The 23476-nt window shown below is 50.2% G+C and overlaps 1 protein-coding gene across 1 annotated transcript in view; it reads left to right on the top strand.

Moving 5' to 3' along the window:
• The first annotated feature begins 244 nt into the window (after positions 1 to 244).
• The window catches only part of LOC115106308 (growth arrest-specific protein 7-like), a 135589-nt gene continuing 112357 nt past the window's right edge, over positions 245 to 23476 (top strand). The window contains exon 1 of the mRNA XM_029628905.2: positions 245 to 633. Within this exon, the coding sequence (XP_029484765.1) occupies positions 454 to 633 (180 nt within the window). The 5' untranslated portion in view covers positions 245 to 453. The remainder of the gene's footprint in view (positions 634 to 23476) is intronic.

The following is a 23476-nucleotide window of genomic DNA, read 5'->3' as shown; positions in this document are numbered from 1 at the left end:
GCTGCTCTTGCATTGATGTCTATGGGAGACCCACCCATTTAAGTAGATCGGAACCGTCACCATGTTTTTCAATGGTCAACGGCCTCTGTAAGACATCTTTATTTATCCACCATCTTTGATAACTCACGTGCAAAAACACAAACGCGAGTACCGGGATATGTCTTATAAAAGCGCAATTGGAATTGAAGGAGCGTAGACTTGACTGTTGATTTCGCGAAAGGGAGTTCACACTAAATAGAGAATCTCCCGTAGGTACACACACTCAGAGAACATCAGCGCAGAGTTAAGGATTATATTGCCTAATGTTGGATTGTTGCCATTGATGCGCTAACTAATCAACATTACAACTTATACAATAAATTATACTCTGAAAGAACTAAGTGATTCTCGAGGAAGGGGGTCAGGCTGTGTGAATCTAGGAGCGGACCCGACGTTTTCCCAGAGAAGATAACGATGTCTGGCTCTTATTGCAAAAGTTTATACTCCTTCAGCGGGGATCAACATCAGCAGGGTTTGACTTTCGAAGTGGGAGAAATCATAAGGATAGTTCATCCGTTGCCTGGCGGCTGGTGGGAAGGAGAGCTGGATGGAGTCAGGGGATGGTTCCCATCAAGTTATGTACAAGTCTTAGAGGTAAGTCGGAATGTCCACTCTCAGCAGGGCTTGATTCCCGAACGTGCACATAAGGACCTGAGGACTCCATGACTGCTCATTCCTGACACATTCCACTGGAATTCTCAGATCCCCTGCCCGTGTGCCTGTGTCTGTCTGTATGAGTACGCATGGCAGATCACTGAGGAAACACGCTACTCTGTCACAGCCGGGTCAGGCGCACACTGGTGCGGTATGCAGGTGAACACTGTATGTCGTTGTAAATAAGATGTTGTTCTTAACTGACTTGCCTAGTTAAATAAAACATGACAAAAATAAAAACACAGGGTTCAAAGGGGAGCACGAGAATCATTGGCAAAGGACAGTGTCTTGAATCAGGTTTTTAGCCAAGAGCAACATCTTTCATGTTCAATCACCCACATGGGTGTATGCTCTTAAAAACCAATGAGGAGATGGGAGAGGCGGGACTTGCAGCACCTCACGCTTCACAAATAAAAACACGTTTTATTTTAGCTTCTGGCTATGCAGACACACGCGAGCAGTGTGGGTGCAATGATTGAATAACATGTATGCATAAATGTATTTTGCAATGGTCGGCATGCGACGAGTAGTGTGGTCAGCATCTGCCATTGGACTCTGGAGCAGTGGAAATGCTTTCTCTGGAGTGATGAATCACGCTTCATCGTCTGGCATTGGCAGATGCCAGGAGAACACTGCCTGCCTCAATGCATAGTGCCAACTGTAAAGTTTGGTGGAGGAGGAATAGCAGTAGTGGGCTGTTTTTCATGGTTCTGGCTAGGCCCCTTAGTTCTAGTGAAGGGAAATCTTAATGCTTCAGCAAACAATGACATTCTAGATTATTCTATGCTTCCAACTTTGTAGGATCAGTTTGGGGAAGGCCCTTTCCTGTTTAAGCATGTCAATGCCCCCTTGCACAAAGCGAGGTCCATACAGAAATGGTTTGTCGAGATCTGTGTGGAAGAACTTGACTGGCCTGCACAGAGCCCTGACCTCAACCCCATTGAACAGCGTTGGGATGAATTGGAACAGCGACTGCGAGCCAAGTCTAATCGCTCAATATCACTGCCTGACCTCACTAATGCTCTTGTGACTGAATGGAAGCAAGTCCCTGCAGCAATGTTCCAACATCTAGTGGAAAGCCTTCCCAGAAGAGGGGGGGGGGGGACAACTCCATATTAATGCCCATGATTTTGGAATGAGATGTTTGACAAGAGGGTGTCCATATACTTTTGCTCATGTAGTGTACGATAATATGACCCACAACTACACGATTTGATCCATCAAATTTACTCTGAGGATTCAACCCTGTGGGAAGCTTCATTGACCTCAGTGAGAAGACGGGCCCTTAGCCGTCTGGTGGGGGGAAATGGGGCTGCTACAGGCTATATATCAGCAGCCTTTTCAAAACGTGGTTTGGCCTTTAGACACAGTCACTAACACTGGTATGGCAGAAGCACACTTTAAGAGAGCAGACATATTAAAGACACTACGTTGTCATTGTAATAATGCCTTTATTAAGATGCCTATAGAGATGCTATGGATCCATTTCATGAAGCTTTAATGATGTGTTTAGGACCTGTTATAACACGTTCATGAAAGGCTTATAGACCTGTAGTAAATGCATTATATCTATTTAGTCAAAGTAAATCATTACCATACAGTCATATACATCCTATATTCAGACCAAGGTGTATTTAATGACAGAGTCAGAGGAATATGTGCTTTCAGTCCTGGCGTAGTTTACTGTGCTCTCATCTACATCTGAGACACTTTCCATTGTCATCTTCAGCAGACGAAGCTTTGTTCTGCAAACATGCTTTTCTTCTTCTTCACACTCCGATGAATCATTCAACAGAAAACTTGTCATCAGGCCTGCTCAGATCCTCATATCAGACCCTCAGATCCACACATCAGACCCTCAGCTCCTCATATCAGACCCTCAGATCCACACAGTCCCCAGGAACCTCCTTGTGTAGATAGATACTGCCTTCATTTTAACAAACAAATCCTATTTTATGACGAGATGTTCATAACAACTTTAACTTTCAGAGTTTAACCTTGTGCTGTTGTTATGGAAGCTGGAGAAGGTGTAATATAATTGGACCCTGGAGGCTCCTTTCAGATAAAGAGTACATGGAAGGGGATGATGGTGATGATGAGCTTTACGTATTCTGTTACTATGGCAGTGATCACTGAGTGAGGGATGACAGCTGTGTTTGATTGGGGAACTGTTTGCTTCCTTTTTACTTTCATTTCCCAGCTCACTGATTGGCCAGAGAGAGAGAGAGGAAACGTGGTTGTCATTTAAAATCAAATCAAATCACATTTTATTGGTCGCATACACATGGTTAGCAGATGTTATTGTGAGTGTAGCGAAATGCTTGTGCTTCTAGTTCTGATCTACAGTTGAAGGCGGAAGTTTACAAACACCTTAGCCAAATACATTTAAACTCTTTTTTTTCACAATTCCTGTCATTTAATCTTAGTAAAAATCCCCTGTTTTAGGTCCGTTAGGATCACCACTTTATTTTAAGAATGTGAAATGTCAACATAATAGTAGAGATAATGATTTATTTCAGCTTTTATTTTTTATATCACATTCACAGTGGGTCAGAAGTTTACATACACTCAATTAGTATTTGGTAGCATTGCCTTTAAATGGTTTAACTTGGGTCAAACATTTTGGGTAGCCTTCCACAAGTTTCCCACAATAAGTTGGGTGAATTCTGGCCCATTCCTCCTGACAGAGCTGGTGTAACTGAGTCAGGTTTGTATGCCTCCTTGCTCATTCACGCTTTTTCAGTTCTGCCCACAAATTGTCTATAGGATTGAGGTCAGGGCTTTGTGATGGCCACTCCAAAACCTTGACTTTGTTGTCCTTAAGCCATTTTGCCACAACTTTGGAAGTATGCTTTTGGTCATTGTCCATTTGGAAGACCCATTTGCGACCAAGCTTTAACTTCCTGACTGATGCCTTGAGATGTTGCTTCAATATATCCTCATCATTTCCCATCCTCATGATGCCATCTATTTTGTGAAGTGCACCAGGCCCTCCTGCAGCAAAGCACCCCCACAACATGATGCTGCCACCCCCGTGCTTCACGGTTGGGATGGTGTTCTTCGGATTGCAAGCGTCCCCCTTTTTCCTCCAAACATAATGATGGTCACTATATCCAAACAGTTCTATTTCTGTTTCATCAGACCAGAGGACATTTCTACAAAAAGTACGATCTTTGTCCCCATGTGCAGCTGCAAACCGTAGTCTGGGTTTTTTATGGTGGTTTTTGAGCAGTGGCTTCTTCCTTGCTGAGCGGCCTTTCAGGTTATGTCAATATAGGACTTATTTTACTGTGGATATAGATACTTTTGTACCTGTTTCCTCCAGCATCTTCACAAGGTCCTTTGCTGTAGTTCTGGGATTGATTTGCACTTTTACACCAAAGTACATTCATCTCTAGGAGACAGAGCGTCTCCTTCCTGAGCGGTATGACGGCTGCGTGGTCCCATGGTGTTTATACTTGCATACTATTGTTTGTACAGATGAACGTGGTACCTTCAGGCGTTTGGAAATTGCTCCCACGGATGAACCAGACTTGGTTGATTTCTTTTGATTTTCTCATGATGTCAAGCAAAGAGGCACTGAGTTTGAAGGTAGGCCTTGAAATACATCCACAGGTACACCTCCAATTGACTCAAATGATGTCAATTAGCCAATCAGAAGCTTCTAAAGCCATGACCTCATTTTCTGGAATTTCCAAGCTGTTTAAAGGCACAGGCAACTTAGTGTATGTAAACTTCTGACCCACTGGAAATGTGATACATTGAATTATAAGTGAAATAATCTGTCTGTAAACAATTGTTGGAAAAATGACTTGTCATGCACAAAGTAGATGTCTTAACCGACTTGCCAAAACTATAGTTTGTTAACAAGAAATTTGTGGAGTGGTTGAAAAACGAGTTTTAATGACTCCAACCTAAGTGTATGTAAAATTCTGACTTCAACTGTATGATGTTATGAGATGTTTAGGACCGTGTGGTTGAAGATAACCACTCCTAACTTCTCTGTCAGTAAAGTGCTACCTGTTGTCCATATGGTCTTTATATACCAGTCTAACTCTGTTGGTCATGACAACCTAACTGACAAACAGCAGTGGTCCAGGGCACAGTGAGTCCTGTTTGTTAATAGGAGCTGAGAAAGTGTCCTGTGATAGCCTCCTCCCGCCGAGGAAGCACAATTGAGCTTCCTCCCGGAAGCTAATGCGGAAGTGTTTTAAAATCTGCCACACCCCCTTTGAATCAGATGTTGTTTTCTCAGAGGAGAAGAGCACACATTTAAAAAAATGTGACTTTACTTATTATTTTATCCATACAATGTCTCGCACAACTAGCTACATTTATTTCTTCCACTTTACCCGAGTATTTTGAGATTCCTCCTCTGTAAAATATCATTTGCCCGATTACACACTAGCGGAGAAGGAGAGTCTCGTTTCATACAAGCGCATTGGTTTCCACGTTTCTTCTCTTCCCCTCTTTGATTGTCAGGATGGAGGAGAGGACGCGAGGAGTCGAGCAAAACCATTTGAGAATGCCCTAGAAAGTGAAAGCTGTAGAATCTAGATGAATGGACCAATCAGACGCACTGTTGTTGACTCACAGATGTCACCATGAGGACGCTGGTGGGAGGAGCTATAGGAGGACGGGCTCATTGGAACGGAGTCTACTGTGATTTATGTATATTTGATGTGTTTGACTCCGTTCCAATAATTCCATTCCAGCCATTACAATGAACCCATCCTCTTATAGCTCCTCCCACCAGCCTTCTCTGATCTTAACCAATAGAAATGGCTGTCTGAGGGACAAATCATTTGATTGGTTTTTGAAGAACAAGTGAACGAGTCATTGAATGTTTTGTGGATCGTGGTTAGCTACATGTACAGCCGATTAGCACTTTGGTGAGTTGGCAATGACCGACTATTATCCAAATACTAATTAGTCTCAATGCTAAACTAATCTTGCTTGGCACTTTTGTGTAATGTAATTTTCCTTTGCCTAATAGTTTTGGTCTAGCTCACTTTAGTAACCCACTGTCACGCACACACCCTCATCTCCAACACAAAAACCTTCTACTGTGATTATCAGCACTGGTGTGACTGAGGCAGCTGGCATGGTGAGGTAAAGAGGCTTACTATATCCTGTACTGAGCTGGCACTGGGCACTGGGCATGGAGGCCACAGATCTAGTCTAGATGACAGCTGGCATGGGCACTGGGCATGGAGGCCACAGGTCTAGTCTAGATGGCAGCTGGCATGGTGAGGTAAAGAGGCTTACTATATCCTGTACTGAGCTGGCACTGGGCATGGAGGCCACAGATCTAGTCTAGATGACAGCTGGCATGGGCACTGGGCATGGAGGCCACAGGTCTAGTCTAGATGGCAGCTGGCATGGTGAGGTGAAGAGGCTTACTATATCCTGTACTGAGCTGGCACTGGGCACTGGGCACATGGAGGCCACAGGTCTAGTCTAGATGGCAGCTGGCATGGTGAGGTGAAGAGGCTTACTATATCCTGTACTGAGCTGGCACTGGGCATGGAGGCCACAGATCTAGTCTAGATGACAGCTGGCATGGGCACTGGGCATGGAGGCCACATATCTAGTCTAGATGACAGCTGGCATGGGCACTGGGCATGGAGGCCACAGGTCTAGTCTAGATGGCAGCTGGCATGGTGAGGTGAAGAGGCTTACTATATCCTGTACTGAGCTGGCACTGGGCACATGGAGGCCACAGATCTAGTCTAGATGACAGCTGGCACTGGGCACTGGGCATGGAGGCCACAGATCTAGTCTAGATGACAGCTGACATGGGCACTGGACATGGAGGCCACAGGTCTAGTCTAGATGGCAGCTGGCATGGTGAGGTGAAGAGGCTTACTATATCCTGTACTGAGCTGGCACTGGGCACATGGAGGCCACAGATCTAGTCTAGATGACAGCTGGCATGGGCACTGGGCACTGGGCATGGAGGCCACAGATCTAGTCTAGATGGCAGCTGGCATGGTAAGGTGAAGAGGCTTACTATATCCTGTACTGAGCTGGCACTGGGCATGGAGGCCACAGATCTAGTCTAGATGACAGCTGGCATGGGCACTGGGCATGGAGGCCACATATCTAGTCTAGATGACAGCTGGCATGGGCACTGGGCATGGAGGCCACAGGTCTAGTCTAGATGGCAGCTGGCATGGTGAGGTGAAGAGGCTTACTATATCCTGTACTGAGCTGGCACTGGGCACATGGAGGCCACAGATCTAGTCTAGATGACAGCTGGCACTGGGCACTGGGCATGGAGGCCACAGATCTAGTCTAGATGACAGCTGACATGGGCACTGGACATGGAGGCCACAGGTCTAGTCTAGATGGCAGCTGGCATGGTGAGGTGAAGAGGCTTACTATATCCTGTACTGAGCTGGCACTGGGCACATGGAGGCCACAGATCTAGTCTAGATGACAGCTGGCATGGGCACTGGGCACTGGGCATGGAGGCCACAGATCTAGTCTAGATGGCAGCTGGCATGGTAAGGTGAAGAGGCTTACTATATCCTGTACTGAGCTGGCACTGGGCATGGAGGCCACAGATCTAGTCTAGATGACAGCTGACATGGGCACTGGGCATGGAGGCCACAGATCTAGTCTAGATGGCAGCTGGCATGGTGAGGTGAAGAGGCTTACTATATCCTGTACTGAGCTGGCACTGGGCACTGGGCACATGGAGGCCACAGATCTAGTCTAGATGACAGCTGACATGGGCACTGGGCATGGAGGCCACAGATCTAGTCTAGATGGCAGCTGGCATGGTGCGGTGAAGAGGCTTACTATATCCTGTACTGAGCTGGCACTGGGCACTGGGCACATGGAGGCCACAGATCTAGTCTAGATGACAGCTGACATGGGCACTGGGCATGGAGGCCACAGGTCTAGTCTAGATGGCAGCTGGCATGGTGAGGTAAAAAGGCTTACTATATACTGTACTGAGCTGGCACTGGGCACTGGGCATGGAGGCCACAGATCTAGTCTAGATGACAGCTGGCATGGGCACTGGGAATGGAGGCCACAGGTCTAGTCTAGATGGCAGCTGGCATGGTGAGGTGAAGAGGCTTACTATATCCTGTACTGAGCTGGCACTGGGCACATGGAGGCCACAGATCTAGTCTCGATGACAGCTGGCACTGGGCACTGGGCATGGAGGCCACAGATCTAGTCTAGATGACAGCTGACATGGGCACTGGGCATGGAGGCCACAGGTCTAGTCTAGATGGCAGCTGGCATGGTGAGGTGAAGAGGCTTACTATATCCTGTACTGAGCTGGCACTGGGCACATGGAGGCCACAGATCTAGTCTAGATGACAGCTGGCATGGGCACTGGGCATGGAGGCCACAGATCTAGTCTAGATGGCAGCTGGCATGGTAAGGTGAAGAGGCTTACTATATCCTGTACTGAGCTAGCACTGGGCATGGAGGCCACAGATCTAGTCTAGATGACAGCTGACATGGGCACTGGGCATGGAGGCCACAGATCTAGTCTAGATGGCAGCTGGCATGGTGAGGTGAAGAGGCTTACTATATCCTGTACTGAGCTGGCACTGGGCACTGGGCACATGGAGGCCACAGATCTAGTCTAGATGACAGCTGACATGGGCACTGGGCATGGAGGCCACAGATCTAGTCTAGATGGCAGCTGGCATGGTGAGGTGAAGAGGCTTACTATATCCTGTACTGAGCTGGCACTGGGCACATGGAGGCCACAGATCTAGTCTAGATGACAGCTGACATGGGCACTGGGCATGGAGGCCACAGGTCTAGTCTAGATGGCAGCTGGCATGGTGAGGTAAAAAGGCTTACTATATACTGTACTGAGCTGGCACTGGGCACTGGGCATGGAGGCCACAGATCTAGTCTAGATGAAAGCTGACATGGGCACTGGGCATGGAGGCCACAGGTTTAGTCTAGATGGCAGCTGGCATGGTGAGGTGAAGAGGCTTACTATATCCTGTACTGAGCTGACATGGGCACTGGGCATGGAGGCCACAGATCTAGTCTAGATGACAGCTGGCATGGGCACTGGGCACTGGGCATGGAGGCCACAGATCTAGTCTAGATGGCAGCTGGCATGGTGAGGTGAAGAGGCTTACTATATCCTGTACTGAGCTGGCACTGGGCACTTGGCATGGATGCCACAGGTCTAGTCTAGATGGCAGCTGGCATGGTGAGGTGAAGAGGCTTACTATATCCTGTACTGAGCTGGCACTGGGCACTGGGCATGGAGGCCACAGATCTAGTCTAGATGACAGCTGGCACTGGGCATGGAGGCCACAGATCTAGTCTAGATGGCAGCTGGCATGGTGAGGTGAAGAGGCTTACTATATCCTGTACTGAGCTGGCACTGGGCACTGGGCATGGAGGCCACAGGTCTAGTCTAGATGACAGCTGGCATGGGCACTGGGCATGGAGGCCACAGGTCTAGTCTAGATGACAGCTGGCACTGGACACTGGGCATGGAGGCCACAGGTCTAGTCTAGATGACAGCTGGCACTGGACACTGGGCATGGAGGCCACAGGTCTAGTCTAGATGACAGCTGGCACTGGGAATGGAGGCCACAGATCTAGTCTAGATGACAGCTGGCACTGGACACTGCGCATGGAGGCCACAGGTCTAGTCTAGATGACAGCTGGCACTGGGAACTGGGCATGGAGGCCACAGGTCTAGTCTAGATGAAAGCTGGCACTGGGCACTGGGCATGGAGGCCACAGATCTAGTCTAGATGACAGCTGGCACTGGGCACTGGGCATGGAGGCCACATGTCTAGTCTAGATGACAGCTGGCATGGGCACTGGGCATGGAGGCCACATATCTAGTCTAGATGACAGCTGTTATGGGCACTGGGCATGGAGGCCACAGGTCTAGTCTAGATGACAGCTGGCACTGGGCATGGAGGCCACAGGTCTAGTCTAGATGACAGCTGGCACTGGGCATGGAGGCCACAGGTCTAGTCTAGATGACAGCTGGCATGGGCACTGGGCATGGAGGCCACAGGTCTTGTCTAGATGGCAGCTGGCACTGGGCATGGAGGCCACAGGTCTAGTCTAGATGACAGCTGGCATGGGCACTGGGCATGGAGGCCACAGGTCTAGTCTAGATGACAGCTGGCACTGGGCATGGAGGCCACAGGTCTAGTCTAGATGACAGCTGGCATGGGCACTGGGCATGGAGGCCACAGGTCTAGTCTAGATGACAGCTGGCATGGGCACTGGGCATGGAGGCCACAGGTCTAGTGTAGATGACAGCTGGCACTGGGCATGGAGGCCACAGGTCTAGTCTAGATGACAGCTGGCACTGGGCATGGAGGCCACAGGTCTAGTCTAGATGACAGCTGGCACTGGGCACGGAGGCCACAGGTCTAGTCTAGATGACAGCTGGCACTGGGCATGGAGGCCACAGGTCTAGTCTAGATGACAGCTGGCATGGGCACTGGGCATGGAGGCCACAGGTCTAGTCTAGATGGCAGCTGGCACTGGGCATGGAGGCCACAGGTCTAGTCTAGATGACAGCTGGCATGGGCACTGGGCATGGAGGCCACAGGTCTAGTCTAGATGACAGCTGGCATGGGCACTGGGCATGGAGGCCACAGGTCTAGTCTAGATGACAGCTGGCATGGGCACTGGGCATGGAGGCCACAGGTCTAGTCTAGATGACAGCTGGCACTGGGCACTGGGCATGGAGGCCACTGGTCTAGTCTAGATGACAGCTGGCATGGGCACTGGGCATGGAGGCCACAGGTCTAGTCTAGATGACAGCTGGCATGGGCACTGGGCATGGAGGCCACAGGTCTAGTCTAGATGACAGCTGGCATGGGCACTGGGCATGGAGGCCACAGGTCTAGTCTAGATGACAGCTGGCACTGGGCATGGAGGCCACAGGTCTAGTCTAGATGACAGCTGGCATGGGCACTGGGCATGGAGGCCACAGGTCTAGTCTAGATGACAGCTGGCACTGGGCATGGAGGCCACAGGTCTAGTCTAGATGACAGCTGGCACTGGGCATGGAGACCACAGGTCTAGTCTAGATGACAGCTGGCATGGGCACTGGGCATGGAGGCCACAGGTCTAGTCTAGATGACAGCTGGCACTGGGCATGGAGGCCACAGGTCTAGTCTAGATGACAGCTGGCACTGGGCATGGAGGCCACAGGTCTAGTCTAGATGACAGCTGGCACTGGGCATGGAGGCCACAGGTCTAGGCTAGATGACAGCTGGCATGGGCACTGGGCATGGAGGCCACAGGTCTAGTCTAGATGACAGCTGGCATGGGCACTGGGCATGGAGGCCACAGGTCTAGTCTAGATGACAGCTGGCACTGGGCATGGAGGCCACAGGTCTAGTGTAGATGACAGCTGGGTTGCCTGTTATTGCTTCCTTATGTCTCTGTGTTTCTCTCATACAGTGACTGGCTGTGTCTAGTTTCCTTGTGTGTCATCTGGGAATGTGGCTTCAGGATCCCACATCTGCCTGAAACCAAAACAACCTCTTCCAAATAAAGATGTCTGCTGCATACTCTACATCCCAAAGCAGAACTCTCCCCCTCTCTCTCTCTGTCCCCCCCTCTCACCCCCTCTCTCTCCCCCTTCTCTCTCTCCCCCTCCCTCTCTCTCTCTCCCCCCCCTCTCTCTCTCCCCCCCTCTCTCTCTCCCCCCTCTCTCCCCCTCTCTCTCTGTCTCCTCCCCCTCCCCCCACCCTCTCCCCCCTCTCTCTCCCCCTCTCTCTACCCCCTTCTCTCTCTCTCTCCCCACCCTCTCTCTCTCTCCCCCCTCCTCTCTCTCTCTCCCTCCCCCTCTCTCCCCCTCTCTTTCTCTCTCTCTCTCTCTCTCTCTCTCTCTCTCTCTCTCTCTCCCTCTCTCTCTCTCTCTCTCGCTCTGTCTATGAATCTCTCTCTCTCTCCCTCTCTCTCTCTCACACACACATCTGCTAGACAGATTCTTACGGTATAATAATTATATGTGAGCGTGTGTGGCTGTGTGTATGTGCGGTGTTTCTCCTGGCTGTATTTCTCACACTCCGAGAAGCCCGGGTTCTCCTCCTCGGCCTCAGAAGTCTTGGGCAAAAAGATGTTAGGCTGGATGCTCCACTCTCCATTGGGAGCCATAAAAGGGTGATGATAGCTTGTCAAGGTGATGATAGCTTATCATGAGCTCATATTTGCTGAGTCATGTCCGTGTGTGGTACTACAGCCTTTTATCACATTTGGAGACGGCGATGTACTCTAACAGCATCCATATTTCATATGGACTGTTGCGTGCTCTGAATGGACACATCACCATTCACCAGTCCTTCTCACTGTAATCGTTGGTAGTAAAGTGACTCTGGGCGTATAAATAGGATGGTGCTGCTGAGAGCTAATACAGTAGAGGTATTTATGAGTGAACAATAGGAAACAGACACTTCCACCACCAGTCATTCACACCTCTGTTACTCTGGCACTGCATCTGTTGACTGGACTGGACAGGACAGGGTGGGAGAGAGAGAGGGGGGGGACAAGGGGGTGGATGGAGGGAGAAGGGGGGACTGGAAGGAGGGAGAAGGGGGTAAAGGGAGAGAGAGAGAGGAGACGAGGGGTAGAGGAGGGAGTAGGGGGACAGGGAGAGAGAGAGGAGACTAGGGGTGGAGGGAGGGAGAAGGGGACAGGGAGAGAGAGAGGAGACTAGGAGTGGAGGGAGGGAGAAGGGGGACAGAGAGAGAGGAGACGAGGGGTGGAGGGAGGGAGAAGGGGGACAGGGAGAGAGAGAGAGGAGACTAGGGGTGGAGGGTGGGAGAAGGGGGACAGGGAGAGAGAGAGGAGACTAGGGGTGGAGGGTGGGAGAAGGGGGACAGAGAGAGAGGAGACGAGGGGTGGAGGGAGGGAGAAGGGGGGACAGGGAGAGAGAGAGGAGACTAGGAGTGGAGGGAGGGAGAAGGGGGACAGAGAGAGAGGAGACGAGGGGTGGAGGGAGGGAGAAGGGGGACAGGGAGAGAGAGAGAGGAGACTAGGGGTGGAGGGTGGGAGAAGGGGGACAGGGAGAGAGAGAGGAGACTAGGGGTGGAGGGTGGGAGAAGGGGGGACAGGGAGAGAAAGAGAGGAGACTAGGGGTGGAGGGAGAGAGAGAGGAGACTAGGGGTGGAGGGTGGGAGAAGGGGGACAGGGAGAGAGAGAGAGGAGACTAGGGGTGGAGGGTGGGAGAAGGGGGACAGGGAGAGAGAGAGAGGAGACTAGGTGTGGAGGGTGGGAGAAGGGGGACAGGGAGAGAGAGAGAGGAGACTAGGGGTGGAGGGTGGGAGAAGGGGGGACAGGGAGAGAGAGAGGAGACTAGGGGTGGAGGGTGGGAGAAGGGGGGACAGGGAGAGAGAGAGAGGAGACTAGGGGTGGAGGGGGAGAAGGGGGACAGGGAGAGAGAGAGAGGAGACTAGGGGTGGAGGGTGGGAGAAGGGGGACAGGGAGAGAGAGAGAGGAGACGAGGGGTGGAGGGAGGGAGAAGGGGGACAGGGAGGAGAGAGAGAGGGGGTGGAGGGTGGGAGAAGGGGGACAGGGAGAGAGAGAGATGACAAGGGGTGGAGGGAGAAAGAAGGGAGGACAGGGAGAGAGAGGAGACAAGGGGTGGAGGGAGAAAGAAGGGGGGACAGGGGGAGGGAGAGAGAGAGGGGTGGAGGGAGAAAGAAGGGGGACAGGGAGAGAGAGAGGAGACTAGGGGTGGAGGGTGGGAGAAGGGGGGACAGGGGGAGAGAGAGGAGACTAGGGGTGGAGGGTGGGAGAAGGGGGAGAGAGAGAGGAGACTAGGGGTGGAGGGTGGGAGAAGGGGGAGAGAGAGAGGAGACTAGGGGTGGAGGGTGGGAGAAGGGGGGACAGGGGGGAGGGAGAGAGAGGTAAAGCAAACAGAGATGGTGTGTACCTTACTACTATAGTCCCTCATGACTAGGAAGTAACCGCTGCTCACTGGCGTACCACACACTCCTGCAACCCCCAAAAACCTCATAAGCCATGGCAAGAAGGTTTACAATTACTGGAAATGAGTTGAAAAACTGCAACATGTTCTCTCAGCCTCATGGCAAAATGTGTAGAATAACATGAGATTAGCTTTAAAACTGCAGATTTTCCCTTTGTCCCATGGATAAGTGTGTAGAATTGTAGTGTTGAACTGTGTGTGTGTGTGTGTGTATGCTAGCCCTGGTTTGTGGCTATCTGCTGGCATGTAAACATATGCACGCTGTTGAGCTCATGGCTTGTGTTCACATCGCGTCTCTGCACAGCCCAAGGATACTGCTTTCTCTATTCTCTATTATGGCTCGTTGCCCTTGTTTCATGACAATGTTCCACCTCTGTTCTGACATGCCATGTCCCCTGGTTCATGACCCTGTTCCACCTCTGTTCTGGCATGCCATGTCCCCTGGTTCATGACCCTGTTCCACCTCTGTTCTGGCATGCCATGTCCCCTGGTTCATGACCCTGTTCCACCTCTGTTCTGGCATGCCATGTCCCCTGGTTCATGACCCTGTTCCACCTCTGTTCTGGCATGCCATGTCCCCTGGTTCATGACCCTGTTCCACCTCTGTTCTGACATGCCATGTCCCCTGGTTCATGACCCTGTTCCACCTCTGTTCTGGCATGCCATGTCCCCTGGTTCATGACACTGTTCCACCTCTGTTCTGGCGTGTTGTCCCCTGGTTCATGACACTGTTCCACCTCTGTTCTGGCGTGTTGTCCCCTGTCTGCTTGTGTACCGGACACTCTACAATCCCTGACCCTTCTACAACAGGACAGCTAGTCTCACATACTGACCCTGACACCCGCCGTCTTCCCACGTCCAGATGTTTGACTAGAGGTCACTGGAGGACAGGCTGAACCCACCCACACGTAGGCATGCAGTCAGGCAGGAAGTGACATAGCCCCACACTCACGCACGCAGGCTTGTTCTTGGGTGGTCTGAAACCCAATCTGTTTCAGCTATTCCTGCTGAGGCTGGGGGGGATTATATTTAGCACTTCCATAATCCAATATTATGTCTGTTCTAGATTTAACTTAAAAAAATAAATATATGACCCTTTATTTAACTAGGCAAGCCAGTTAAGAACAAATTGTTCTTTACAGTGACGTCCTACACCTGCCAAACCTGGACCAATTATGTGCTGCCCCATGACACTCCCAATGACGGCCAGTTGTGGTGCGGCCTGGATTCGAACCAGGGTCTGTAGGGACACCTCGAGCACTGAGACGCAGTGCCTTCGACCGCTGAACCAGGGTCTGTAGTGATGCCTCGAGCACTGAGACGCAGTGCCTTCGACCGCTGAACCAGGGTCTGTAGTGATGCCTCGAGCACTGAGACGCAGTGCCTTCGACCGCTGAACCAGGGTCTGTAGTGATGCCTCGAGCACTGAGACGCAGTGCCTTCGACCGCTGAACCAGGGTCTGTAGTGATGCCTCTAGCACTGAGACGCAGTGCCTTCGACCGCTGAACCAGGGTGTCTATAGGGACACCTCGAGCACTGAGACGCAGTGCCTTCGACCGCTGAACCAGGGTCTGTAGTGACGCCTCGAGCACTGAGACGCAGTGCCTTCGACCGCTGAACCAGGGTCTGTAGTGATGCCTCTAGCACTGAGACGCAGTGCCTTCGACCACTGAACCAGGGTCTGTAGTGATGCCTCTAGCACTGAGACGCAGTGCCTTCGAACCTCTGAACCAGGGTCTGTAGTGATGCCTCTAGCACTGAGACGCAGTGCCTTCGACCGCTGAACCAGGGTCTGTAGTGATGCCTCTAGCACTGAGACGCAGTGCCTTAGACCGCTGAACCAGGGTCTGTAGTGATGCCTCTAGCACTGAGACGCAGTGCCTTCTAACCGCTAAACCAGGGTCTGTAGTGATGCCTCTAGCACTGAGATGCAGTGCCTTCGAACCGCTGAACCAGGGTCTGTAGGGATGCCTCTAGCACTGAGATGCAGTGCCTTCGAACCGCTGAACCAGGGTCTGTAGTGATGCCTCTAGCACTGAGACGCAGTGCCTTCAAACCACTGAACCAGGGTCTGTATTGATGCCTCTAGCACTGAGATGCAGTGCCTTCGACCACTGAACCAGGGTCTGTAGTGATGCCTCTAGCACTGAGATGCAGTGCCTTCGAACCACTGAACCAGGGTCTGTAGTGATTCCTCTAGCACTGAGATGCAGTGCCTTCGACCGCTGAACCAGGGTCTGTAGTGACACCTCTAGCACTGAGATGCAGTGCCTTCGACCACTGAACCAGGGTCTGTATTGATGCCTCTAGCACTGAGATGCAGATCACCGCGCCACTCAGGAACCCATGTAATAACATCACTGGTAAGAAGTAGAGATATATTTGATAGAGACTGTCTCCGAAGTAGATAACTGAATTAGATGGTGCCAAGACTTCCCATTCACTGGTCGAAGCTTAACCACTTTTAACAAACTTTAAACTTCTGACAAACTTTTGAAAGTGGAGCGAACTAGCCCTTTACCGTTTGGTTTGAAAGCCACTTTCTCTCTCTTCCTGAAGTCTTAGCCTATTACAACACAGATGAAAAGGAAACAATGCTGAATGGGTGTAGACAAGGAAGGATTCTCCAACAGTAGTACCAAAATATTCAAAAGCCATTTTCTCAAAAGTGAGTTTACAAGTTGATCAACTTTAAAAAGCAGAATTTACTTTCCCATTGTTTCCTCAAATGCAGTGTTGATATACCATTTTGTAGCTCTGACTCTCTACTTTTATCCAATGTAAAAAAATATTTAAAAAATAAATGTTTGCCTCATAGGACTGATTGGAGCTGGTCGGTTCACATATGGTTTAATGCCTCTTCATACAAATTATTGCTGGTTTTCCAGGCAAGGAGCCAGTGGCAAAAAAGAGATGCTGCTTGTGTTTTTGGGTGTGAGAAAACATGGCTGTAAACCTTCACAGGGATGTGTCTGTCATGCCACACATAGCATGGACCTCTGCTCTTATAGTGAACATGTTTAACTGGTAGGTCTACAGGGACTAGTCATCCTTATCGAAGGTGGGGCGACTTTTTTTTTTTTTAGCAACAATGACAATGGCTTGTTTTGAAATGCTTGAGTTTACGGTAACTCTCTTCATGATTTGAATGACTCAGGGGACTTTCTACTAGGTTCCAGGTTTATGGAATAAGCAACGTGTCAAAGAAAATCTGAATGGAATAGTTACTCTATTCAAAATATGATGGGGGCCATGATTGCTGGGGCTCTACTATAGAGATAGATAGAGGACTGACAGCATGGGCAGTGCCATTGAGGCTACAACCCATAGGAATCCCCACCCAGTTGACTACTTTGACTACTTTAAAATGGTGGCAGCATGGTGGAAGCCTTTTGGCCACTAGAGCCTCTATGGCTCTACAGAAAACAGCCAGCCATTGACAGTGACAGCCATGATTTTTGTGGCTCTCCTGAACACAGACAGCCATTGGCTATGCAGACAGCCATGATTGTTGTGGCTCTCCTGAACACAGACAGCCATTGGCTATGCAGACAGCTATGAATGTTGTGGCTCTCCTGAACACAGACAGCCATTGGCTATGCAGACAGCCATGATTGTTGTGGCTCTCCTGAACACAGACAGCCATTGGCTATGCAGACAGCCATGATTTTTGTGGCTCTCCTGAACACAGACAGACATTGGCTTTCCAGACAGCCATTGCTAAAGACATATGTTCTCAGCCAGGGGCTGTTCTGGCATCCTGTGAATGCAGAGCCACAGGCAGTCTGGGCTGTTGAGGTCAACCATCTGGCATGGGGCATTATTTAACAGTGCATACGCTGGGACAAGCTATATATATATTGACCATATACCACAAACCCTGAGGTGCCTTATTGCTATTATAAACTGATTACCAATGTAATTAGAGCAGTAAAAATACATGTTTTGTCATAGCCGTGGTATACGGTCTGATATACCACTGCTGTCAGCCAATCAGCATTCAGGACTCAAACCACTCAGTTTATAATATGTAATAGTGCATATGCTGGGACAAGCTGGCCCCATGTTCTGTCATAGTTTCCGGTTCCCTCCACACATAGGTGTGTTGTACTCACTGCATCCCTGTGTGCTGTGTTGTGGCCTGGAACCTATCAATGCATGATTCATACGAAAGTAAATGCACTGTTAATTCAAGGTTAGACCCAAGTGCAGACTGGGTGAAGTAACAATATGTATTGTAACCACAGGGGCAGGCAAACGACAGGTTAAGGCCAAGGTACAAGATGGCAGGCAGGCTCAGGGTCAGGTCAGGCAGAGGAACGGCAATCAAGAGGTGAAGCAAAGGTACAGGGTCAGGACAGGCAAAGGTTAAAAACCAGGAGGACGAGAAAAATAATCTAGTGAAAATCAGGAGCTGAGGCAAAACGCTGGAAGGCTTTAACAAATGAGACGAACTGGCAACAGACAGACAGAAAACAGAGGTATAAATACCCAGGGGATAAGTGGGGAAGATGGGTGACACCTGGTGAGGGGTGGAGACAAGCACAAGGACAGGTGAAACAGATCAGGGCGTGACAGTAAAGATACAGATGGTACGGGGCAACAGAGGACGAACAGCAGATGGGCTAATGATCTTGAAGTGGGGGGAAAGGGTCTCAGCTTCTGGGGTAGTAGCCGCAGCACTATGGTGGCATGCCAGGGCCTCAGGCTTGACATTCTTGGATACCGGTCATTGCTGCGGAAGCAAAGTGAACCACTCCTGGAGGTTCTGGTACTCTGCAGAGCAGTCCGGTTCAATTTCCAAGCCCCCAGGAAGACGTCCCAGGGCAGGCAGAGCTGACTTGAGTGTGTCAGGGCAGGCAATGAGTGTGGTAGAACGGGCTCCAGCCCACGATGGAACCAGTAGCCTAGTCAATGGAGGGGTTGTGTCGCTGGAGCCAGGAGAATCCCAATACCACGGGAACCTGCTGAGACTCAAACAGCAGGAATTGGATCATCTCGCTGTGGATCCCTGACACTCATAGGTTGACTGGGGTGGTCTGGTGGGTGACCCGGCCTATAGAGCGCCCGTCCAACATTCTAACACCCATTGGAATGGAGAGGGGTCGAGTGGGGATGCCCAGCTCGGACGCCACGGTAACATCCATGAGACTCACATCGGTCCCCGAGTCGATGAGTACCTGGAGTGACTTGGACTGGTCGCCCCACAGCAGGGTGGCATGGAGAGGGGGGGTGAGTAAGGGGAAAAGAACATTTATCTTTAAGACCCACCAGAGTACTCACTCCAACGAATGAGCTGCATCTCTTGAAGGGACAGGTAGACACATAATGACCGTCAGTACTGCAATACAGACAACTCTGGGTGTTCAGTCTGCATATGCGTTCGGCTAGAGGCAGCCTAGCCCTGCCGAGCTGCATTGGCTCGGGAAGAGGCAACTCGGCAGTCTTCAGAGGCTCTTGGAGGAACTCGAGTAAGCTTGGATCCTCTCTGGGACTTCCGGAGTTCATCAGATGCTAGGTGGGATCCTTGAGTGAACGATTGGGACCGCAATCAGACCTCTTCTCCCTCCTACGCTCCCATAACTGTCCATCGATCTGGAAGGCGATGAGTGAGTCAAGATCCATCGGTAGTTCATCCTTTACCACCGCCAATAACCCGTGTAGGAACGTGTCGAACAGCGCTTCCGTGTTCCAGGTACCCTCCGCTGCCAGCGTGCGGAACTCCACCGCATAGTCTGCCACACTGAGGGAGCCCTGCTGAAGCTGGAGTTATAGTCTGCCACACTGATGGAGCCCTGCTGAAGCTGGAGTAATAGTCTGCCACACTGATGGAGCCCTGCTGAAGCTGGAGTTATAGTCTGCCACACTGATGGAGCCCTGCTGAAGCTGGAGTTATAGTCTGCCACACTGAGGGAGCCCTGCTGAAGCTGGAGTTATAGTCTGCCACACTGATGGAGCCCTGCTGAAGCTGGAGTTATAGTCTGCCACACTGATGGAGCCCTGCTGAAGCTGGAGTTATAGTCTGCCACACTGATGGAGCCCTGCTGAAGCTGGAGTTATAGTCTGCCACACTGAGGGAGCCCTGCTGAAGCTGGAGTTATAGTCTGCCACACTGAGGGAGCCCTGCTGAAGCTGGAGTTATAGTCTGCCACACTGATGGAGCCCTGCTGAAGCTGGAGTTATAGTCTGCCACACTGATGGAGCCCTGCTGAAGTTGGAGTAATAGTCTGCCACACTGATGGAGCCCTGTTGAAGTTGGAGTAATAGTCTGCCACACTGATGGAGCCCTGCTGAAGTTGGAGTAATAGTCTGCCACACTGATGGAGCCCTGCTGAAGTTGGAGTAATAGTCTGCCACACTGATGGAGCCCTGCTGAAGTTGGAGTAATAGTCTGCCACACTGATGGAGCCCTGTTGAAGTTGGAGTAATAGTCTGCCACACTGATGGAGCCCTGCTGAAGTTGGAGTAATAGTCTGCCACACTGATGGAGCCCTGCTGAAGTTGGAGTAATAGTCTGCCACACTGATGGAGCCCTGCTGAAGTTGGAGTAATAGTCTGCCACACTGATGGAGCCCTGCTGAAGTTGGAGTAATAGTCTGCCACACTGAGGGAGCCCTGCTGAAGCTGGAGAAACTTCCGGGCAGTCTCTCTCCCGGATATCGGACACCAGAGCCTCAAAACCGCTCACCTCCACCACGAATACCTCCAGACTGAGGCAGACGGCATATTGTTGCTCCCACACCTCTGTGGCCCAGACGAGTGCCCTCCCAGACATCAGCGTAATAATGTACGCTATCTTCCAGCAGTCTGAGGGGAATGAAGAAGGCTGCAGCTCGAAAACGACGGAGCACTGGGAGAGAAAAGCCCGGCAGTTTCTGGAATCTCCGTTGTAGCACTCTTGGGGAGGTAAGCGTGGTTCCCGTGAAACCGGTGTGACAGCCCTGCTACCAGCTGGGTTACTGAGGGGCTGGGAGGTTACAGTCATGGTAGTCTGCCTCGTAGGCAACCCACAGAATTGCTCTCGCAAAGCGTCCAATGTTTTAGGTTGTGATGTTCGGCCATGTCCTGGAACCCTTCCATCAGACCACGAAGCATCTCCTCGTGTCTACCAATGGTGGCTCCTTAAGGAGATGGCGTTGCGGAGCTGGTCCAAGTCTGCTGGGTCAGTCATGTCAAGTCTGCTGGGTCAGTCATGTCCAGTTCGTACTATCAGGAATCAAGGTAAGACCCAAGTGCAGACTGGGTGAAGTAATAATATTTATTGTAACCACAGGGGCAGGTAAATGACAGGTCAAGGCAGGCAGGGGTCGATAATCCAGAGGTGGAGCAAAGGTACAGGACGGCAGGCAGACAGGCTCAGAGGCAGGCAGTGGTCAGGCTTTCTGGTACAGGGTCAGGACAGGCAAAGGTCAAAAACCAGGAGGAGAAGAAAAAGAGAGACTAGGGAAAAACAGGAGCTGAGACAAACCGCTGGTAGGCTTGAACAAACAAGACAAACTGGCAACAGACAGACAGAAAACACAGGTATAAATACCCAGGGGACAAGTGGGGAAGATTGGCGACACCTGGAGGGGGGTGGAGACAAGCACAAGGACAGGTGAAACAGATCAGGGCGTGACGAGGGTAGATATTCTTCTATGTTGTATGGCCTTCACATTGAAATAGCACATTGAAATAGCTCAGACCTAATTGGTCCAACACATAAGTCATTATTAAATGGTTGAGCTCGGGTCACAGAGCCCCTCACCCTCATTGAACATTGATTTACTGACTGGTGTAGTTCAATGACAAATTCACTCAGTGAACCAAGGAATCAGCGTCCTGACTGAGTACAGCCCATCTGGCTTCCTCTGTGTTAACAGGTCTGGTATCACCTTACTGAGAAGACCAAGACGTGACTTTGGAAATCAAAGAAGGGACAATATCCTTTTTCCGTTGGTGGCTCTTTAATGATGTAATGCTGACTACCACCCCCCCCCCCCCTCAGAAAGCTCACTTACAGCCACACATCCCATTTCTTCTTCTTTTTGTTGTGAAACATTAACACCACAATTGCTTTAGTATTATTTTATTTTTTTTAATTCTCCCCAATTGTGTCATATCCAATTACAATCTTGTCTCATCGCTGAAACTAACCAAAGGGCTTGGGAGAGGCGAAGGTTGAGTCTTGCGTCCTCTAAACATGACCCGCCAAACCGCGATCCTTAACACCCGCCCTCTTAACCCGGTAAGCCAGCTGCACCGATGTGTCGGAGGAAACACCGTTCAACTGACGACCGAGTCGCTGGAGCGAGATGAGCCAAGTAAAAAATGAAACAGCCAAATCCTTCCTCAACCTGGACGATGCTGGGCCAATTGTGCGCCGCCCTATGGGACACCCAGTCATGACCAGTTGTGACACAGCCTGGGTGAGTGCCTACAGGGAGAGTAACGAACACACACTTGGGTGACAAAGCTACAAAGGAGTATAATGAGATCATCTGAAAATAACTAGGTAAGATACTAAAGTGAGAGAGTGATAACTTACTGTCATTCTTTCCTTGAATAACCCGTCAGGAACTACTCGGCAGAACCGTCTTTGTTTTGGTGGCAACACCGCCAATTGACAAGGCCACCGCTTACAGCTGTCGCTGAGAAAACGTCGGGAGACTGAAGTACTAACACTAATAGCACTAGGAAGAGGGACAATACGTAACTGTCCAGAACTGTCGATGAGCACTGAGACTGGGGGTCTAGAGGGTCTCTGTAAATACTCAGAGAGGACAGGTAAGTACACGTACCCCTCCAACAGACACACCCACCAATTATCAGGTGGCTGCTACACAAATTGACCTACTGAAACCAGTCCAAGTCAATGATTCAACACTTCACAGCCACAAGTACTGAGCATTCAGCAGTTTAAACAGCACTGATTAAGTAGGCCACTAGGTAAAGGGACAGCGCTTAACTAGAGTTGTTCTAGACAGACTATATGAACAACAACAACTTATCGAAACACAAAATATACTTAGGCTACTCAGAAATGAGTTGTCTTCCCAGAACTATAGATGAACCCTCTCCTCTCCTCTCCTCTCCTCTCCTCTCCTCTCCTCTCCTCTCCTCTCCTCTCCTCTCCTCTCCTCTCTTCTCTTTTGCAGGAAAGCATTGATTGGAATGAGTTCATTCTGAGAGGGACAGAAAAAAAATCTCTTTGAGCGACAGTTTCTGTCTTCAATGATAGAAGTTAATCCTGCACATTGTTGATGTCATCGTTAATGACTGAGTAGCACTAGTAGCAGTAGTGAGGGAATGTGGTGATGTGTCTGTGTTGATGTTAGATTTTTCTCTTAGGGACATTTTCTGTGATTCATTCATGTTAGACTCTGTCCCTCGCAACTCATTTTAACATTCAAGAATGCTGACTCATCCCTTTCATGACTGAAAAATGAAGAGCAAGCTGTCTATTGAATCAGAAACAATAGGCTGTGTTTTCTTCTGCATAACGGTGGTGATGATGTATGCTAGAGCTGATAACATGTTTCATCACACATTTCTAGCACTCCGACTTGATGGAATTATGACTGGTCAAATATTTATGACTCAAGTTGCATGCATTGCCTGTTACTCGTCTCATTCAGTGGTCATCAGCCTTGAACCTGGAGGGTGGGAGGGGTGTGCAGGCTTTTACTTCAGCCAACCAACCAACCATCACCAACCGTCACCAACCAACCATCACCAACCAACTAACCATCACCAACCAACCAACCAACATACCATCACCAACCAACCAACCAACCAACCATCACCAACCAACCAACATACCATATTTAGCTAAGCTTTTT

Source organism: Oncorhynchus nerka, linkage group LG23 (genome assembly GCF_034236695.1).
Source record: "Oncorhynchus nerka isolate Pitt River linkage group LG23, Oner_Uvic_2.0, whole genome shotgun sequence".
NCBI classification, from domain to species: domain Eukaryota; kingdom Metazoa; phylum Chordata; class Actinopteri; order Salmoniformes; family Salmonidae; genus Oncorhynchus; species Oncorhynchus nerka.
This window is presented reverse-complemented; position numbering and strand designations above follow the sequence as displayed.